The sequence below is a fragment of the Chiloscyllium plagiosum genome, chromosome 18 (genome assembly GCF_004010195.1).
Source record: "Chiloscyllium plagiosum isolate BGI_BamShark_2017 chromosome 18, ASM401019v2, whole genome shotgun sequence".
Lineage (NCBI taxonomy): Eukaryota > Metazoa > Chordata > Chondrichthyes > Orectolobiformes > Hemiscylliidae > Chiloscyllium > Chiloscyllium plagiosum.
Window position 1 is genome coordinate 65,340,852 of NC_057727.1, and position 6,471 is coordinate 65,347,322.

Sequence of the window (6,471 nt, forward strand, 5' to 3'; positions counted from 1 at the left end):
GGGGCGGTGTTCGGGTGAGGGGGTGGTGTTGCACAGGGTTGGGGCGGTATTCGGGTGAGGGGGTGGTGTTGCACAGGGTTGGGGGCGGTATTCGGGTGAGGGGGTGGTGTTGCACGGGGTTGGGGGCAGGGCGATGTTGGGAGCGGGAGCGGTGTTGCACGGGGTTGGAAGCAGGTGGGCGGTGTTGGAGGCAGAGTTGCACGGGGTTGGGGGTGGTGTTGCACGGGTTTGGGGGCAGGACTCACGTGTGGTGTGCTGCTGCAGTCTCCTGAACGGGGAGCAGACTTTAAAAACTCCAAGCCCCAGAGGAAAGGCGTTTAAACGATTAACCGAATAATCGATTATCTGAACGAAATAGTGCCCGCCCATTATTTTCAGATAATCGAGGTTCCCCTGTATTTCCTACAGTCAAATGGCATTCAGCATGTATGAATAGCTTCATACCATCCATCATCCAACAGTCTGATGGAAAGTGCAGCCCAAACTTGAAGACAGACTTAAAGAAACAGTCTACAGCTTCACTCAAGACCAAACAGTCCCAGTTCCTGTTTGGTTACAGAACCATCCCTCACGCAAATATAGGGACAGATCCAGCAAAGTTGCTAATGGAGAGAAGAGTCTGTACCAGGTTAAGCCTTATCTTCCCAGACCTTGGGAGGACAAAGATGAAATGGCATCAGAAATGCCAATACTGGTAAAAAGATTCCTGCCAGGAACTGACTGCCAGACTACTCAGGCCCCTTGGCATAATAGTAGCCCATAAACCCACCAACACACTAAAACAGCAGCTAATGAATTTGAAAGACCCTATACAGACAACAAACAAAACTAATGTCATTTACAAAATACCATGCAAGAACTGTAACAAATATTACATTGGACAAACAGGCAGAAAACTAGCCACCAGGATACATGAACATCAACTAGCCACAAAATGATATGACTCCCTCTCACTAGTATCCTTACATACAGATCAGGAAGGACACCACTTCCATCTTAGGACAAGCCAAATAGAGACATGCACAAGAATTCCTAGAAGCATGGCATTCCAACTGGAACTCTATCAAAAAACACATCGCGTTAGACCTCATCTAACACCCCCGAGAAAAAGAGTAGGAAGTGACTTCACCACAGGAAATGACATCACTACAGGAAATGACATCACCAACCCAAAGAAACCCAAACATATAAATAGAAAGCAGGAATTATCAGCAATGCTTTGCCCATAGGCCCACTGGAAATGTTACCTAGTAGGGTAACAAAATGTCTGGAAATGAACCTTCCAGCTCAGTGAGCAAACCTACATCCAGAACCTGAACCTGAGCTACAAATCATCTCAAAACTTGACAAGATTCCTCTAAGCGGAAGGGGAAGAATGTTGGTGTCAAAACCTCTAGAATGGCCCTGCATGGGTCAGAGGCATGGTTGACATGAGGTCAGGTCCCGTGACGTATAAAGTCCCTGTAGGAGAGGCAGTTCTGAACAAGCACATGGACCACATCAAAGCTGTAACCTCACAAACAGGGCAGAAGCAAAACATGCCGGGCCCCTCAGAACAAACGACAAGGATGTCAGAACCCTTGCATTTTCCCCCTCTGCCTAGCATCAAAGAAACCTCTGAAGATGGGATGGACACAGCAGATTTATAGATTAGATTACTTACAGTATGGAAACAGGCCCTTCGGCCCAACAAGTCCACACCAACCCGCCGAAGCATAACCCACCAATTCCTCTACATTTACCCCTTTACCTAACACTATGGGCAATTGAGCATGGCCAATTCACCTGACCTGCACATCTTTGGACTGTGGGAGGAAACCAGAGCACCCGGAGGAAACCCACGCAGACACGGGGAGAATGTGCAAACTCCACACAGTCAGTCGCCTGAGTCAGGAATTGAACCCGGGTCTCCGGCGCTGTGAGGCAGCAGTGCTAACCACTGTGCCACCGTGCCACCCAGATGTCACAGCCTCAATGCTGTTACTGCCACTATGAAGAAGATGATAAATTTTGGCTTTGATGCTCTAGGTGAAAGTGATGGGCTACGTATCCAAGGCAGAGTCAGAGGAACTGGACCTGTTGTGAAAACTCCCCAGGAGAAACTACAGGAGAAAGAACAAGCCTAAGTCCCAGGACTTAGGAGGGAGTGATGTAGTGATTGAATCAAGGTCAGCGAGGTGGACAACATAGAATATGAGTCCCCTAATTGGGGCTGTTAAGCTGGTCCAGTCAAGGGGCCCTGGCTGACAGATATAAGCAGAAGTGTTCAGAACAGGGATTCTGTTCACTGTAGGAGCCAGCTCGGAGCTAGCTGGGTCAGTGTCATGTACTATGCACTTGTGCATAAAGGGTGACTTGGTGATGGGATATCAACCTTCGTAGAGTTAGTTTAAGAACAATCACCGCTGTACACCATACTGTAAAACACTGCTCCTGACACCCCGTTGTAATGTTTTTCAACTGTCCAAATGTAACTCAAATTAATTAGGTGGATACTGTTTACTTGAAGATTTCTGATGTGTTTATTTTAAATTAAGCTAATATTGTCAATATAAAGTGATTTCTAGGCACAGTCTAGGGTGTTATCAAGCCTCTGGCTTATATGAATGGTAAGTAAGGGGACATAGTTCTTAAAGTCATAACACTCAAACCATTTGGCTACCGCCTCTCCTTTGTGAAGAGTTAAAACCTGTAGTTTAAAGTACACATTATTGGAGTTTCACATGCTTGGTAGAATATTTTATAATTTTTAATAATTTAATGTTCACAATACCTTCATAATGTATGGCACTTACTTAGCTTCAAAATCATCATCAGAGAGATTGTAGGAAAACTCATCAAATATATCATAATCAGATAGGATTTTGTTTGTTATTTCCTGCAATAGAGATAAGAAAATAAAATTAATAAAATCTTCAAGTGTTTTTTTTTAAACCATCAACAGTGCACCAGTGAGACCTTTTTCTAACTAAACGTACGAAGCTGGCCCTCCATAAGTTCAGGATTAGCACTTTGTATTAGTAAGACATACAAACTGGTTGTGCTTGGCTTGTGCTGAACTAATTTTTCTGAGCCAAAACAACACTAGGAGGCAACAATTATCCTCTATTCTCCTAAGCTATTGTCCTTAGCCACTTTGTAATTAGGTGGAATTGCATTTCTGATTGCCATTTGTTCCATAAGGAAAATATACATATATGCGCTGTAACATGGGATCAGGTTGAAATGTGTATGGCTCTCTTGTAAAATACGCTGCTGATGCTTCACTTTGTAGGCTCATAAAAGACAGTTCAAGTACTGGAAAACTACCTGGGTATTGGTTCCACCAAGTCTAGAAAAGACCTTAAGTTTAAGCAGGTGCACATATTGAAAGGTAACTGGAACCTCGTGGATGAGATGAGCAGTCTGTCAGGGAGTGGTGAGAGTTGACAAAAGAGAAAATGCTGGAAAATCTCAGCAGGCCTGGCAGCATCTGTAAGGAGAGAAAAGAGCTGATGTTTCGAAGGGTCAGTTAGTAGTTAGACTCAAAACGTCAGCTCTTTTCTCCAGTATGGAGACTGGCTCAAATGCAACGAGGGGTACATCGGGTTCCAAGAGATCAATTGTGTGAGGGGATTCTCTAGTCGAGGTACAGACAGACGTTTCTGTGGCCAGCAGATAAAAAGCAGAATGGTGTGTTGCTTCCTTGGTGCCAGGAATAAGGATGTCTCAGAGAGAGTGCAGAATGTTCTCACGGGAGAGAGGGGCCAGCAAGAGGTCATCATCCACATTGGAACCAATGACATAGGAAGGGAAAAGGTTTAGATTCTGAAGGAAAATGACAGAGAGTTCGCCAGAAATTTAAAAAGGAGGTCCTCGATAGTAGTAATATCTGGATTACTCCCGGTGCTACGAGCTAGTGAGGGCAGAAATAGGAGAATAGAACAGATGAATGCATGGCTGAGGAGCTGGTGTATGGGGGAAGGATTCACATTTTTGGACCTTTGGAATCTCTTTTGGGGTAGAAGTGACCTGTACACGAAGGACGGATTGTATCTAAATTGGAAGGGGACTAATATACTGGCAGGGAGATTTGCAAGAGCTGCTCGGGAGGATTTAAACTAGTAAGGTGGGGAGATGGGACCCAGGGAGGTAGTGAGGAACGAGATCAATCTGAGACTGGTACAGGTGAGAACAGAAGCGAGTCAAACAGTCAGGGCAGGCAGGGAAAAGGTAGGACTAATAAATTAAACTGCATTTATTTCAATTCAAGGGGCCTAACAGGGAAGGCAGATAAACTCAGGGCATGGTTAGGAACATGGGACTGGGATATCATTGCAATTACAGAAACATGGCTCAGGGATGGGCAGAGCTGAAAATGTGTTGCTGGAAAATTGGGACTGAGAAATAAGAAAGGGATGATCACCTTATTGGGATTGTATTATAGACCCCTAATAGTCAGAGGGAATTTGAGAAGCAAACATCTTACATGATCTCAGCTATCTGTAAGAAAAATAGGGTGGTTATGGGAGGGGATTTTAACTTTCCAAACATAGACTGGAACTGCCATAGTGTTAAGGGTTTAGATGGAGAGGAATTTGTTAAGTGTGTACAAGAAAATTTTCTGATTCATTATGTGGATGTACCTACTAGAGAAGGTGCAAAACTTGACTTACTCTTGGGAAATAAGGCAGGGCAGGTGACTGAGGTGTTTGTGAGGGAGCACTTTGGGGCCAGCGACCATAATTCTATTAGATTTAAAATAATGATTAGATTAGATTAGATTCCTTACAGTGCGGAACCAGGCCCTTCGGCCCAACAAGTCCACACCAACCCTCCGAAGAGCAACCCACCCAGACCCATACCCCTACATTTATCCCTGACTGATGCACCTAACACTACGGGCAATTTAGCATGACCAATTCACCTGACCCGCACATCTTTGGATCGTGGGAGGAAACTGGAGTACCCGGAGAAAACCCACGCGGACACGGGGAGAATGTGCATCCACACAGACAGTCGCCCAAGGTTGGAATTAAACCTGGGTCCCTGGTGCTGTGAGGCAGCAGTGCTAACCACTGAGCCACCATGCTGCCCAATGATGGAAAAGGATAGATCAGATCTAAAAGTTGAAGTTCTAAATTGGAGAAAGGCCAATTTTGACAGTATTTGGCAAGAACTGTCGAAAGCTGACTGGGGACAGATGTTCTCAGGTAAAGGGACGGCTGGAAAATGGGAAGCCTTCAGAAATGAGATAACGAGAATCCAGAGAAAGTATATTCCTGTTCGGGTGAAAGGAAAGGCTGGTAGGTATAGAGAATGCTGGATGACTAAAGAAATTGAGGAGAAAGTGAGGTTTGCAGATGCTGGAGATCAGAGCTGAAAATGTGTTGCTGGAAATGCGCAGCAGGTCAGGCAGCATCCAGGGAACAGGAGAATCGACGTTTCGGGCATAAGCCCTTCTTCAGGAAAACACATTTTCAGTGCAGCAGGTCAGGCTTATGCCCGAAACGTCGATTCTCCTGTTCCCTGGATGCTGCCTGACCTGCTGCGCTTTTCCAGCAACACATTTTCAGCTAAAGAAATTGAGGGTTTTGTTAAGAAAAAGAAGGAAGCATATGTCAGGTATAGACAGGATAGATCGAGTGAATCCTTAGAAGAGTATAAATGCAGTAGGAATATACTTAAAAGGGAAATCAGGAGGGAAAAAAGGGGACATGAGATAGCTTTGGCAAATAGAATTAAGGAGAATCCAAAGAGTTTTTACAAATACAATTAGGACAATAGGGTAACTCGGGAGAGAATAGGGCCCCTCAAAGATCAGAAAAGCGGCCTTTGTGTGGAGCTGCAGAAAATGGGGGAGATACTAAATGAGTATTTTGCATCAGTATTTAGTGTGGAAAGGATATGGAAGATATAGACTGTAGGGAAATAGATGGTGACATCATGCAAAATGTCCATGTTACAGAGGAGGAAGTGCTGGATGTCTTGAAATGGGTAAAAGTGGATAAATCCCCAGGACCTGATCAGGTGTACCTGAGAACTCTGTGGGAAGCTAGAGAAGTGATTGCTGGGCCTCTTGCTGAGATATTTGTATCATCGATAGTCACAGGTGAGGTGCCGGAAGACTGGAGGTTGGCAAACGTGGTGCCACTGTTTAAGAAGGGCAGTAAAGACAAGCCAGGGAACTATAGACCAGTGAGCCTAACATCGGTAGTGGGCAAGTTGTTGGAGGGAACCCTGAGGGAGAGGATGTACATGTATTTGGAAAGGCAAGGACTGATTCAGGATAGTCAACATGGCTTTGTGTGTGGGAAATCATGTCTCAAAAGCCATGTTGACTATCCCAAATCAGTCCTTGCCTTTCCAAATACATGTACATCCTGTCCCTCAGGATCCCCTCCAACAACTAGCCCACCCCTGAGGTCAGACTCACCGGTCTCTAGTTCCCTGACTTGTCTTTACCACCCTTCTTAAACAGTGGCACCATGT

At 45.0% G+C, this 6,471-nt stretch overlaps 1 protein-coding gene across 1 annotated transcript in view; it reads right to left on the reverse strand.

Annotated features, from left to right (window-relative positions):
• Positions 1-6,471, reverse strand: part of dnah1 (dynein, axonemal, heavy chain 1) — a 420,700-nt gene that overhangs the window by 314,941 nt on the left and 99,288 nt on the right. Inside the window, exon 17 of the mRNA XM_043708503.1 lies at positions 2,796-2,878. Coding sequence (XP_043564438.1) covers positions 2,796-2,878 — 83 coding nt within the window. The remainder of the gene's footprint in view (positions 1-2,795; positions 2,879-6,471) is intronic.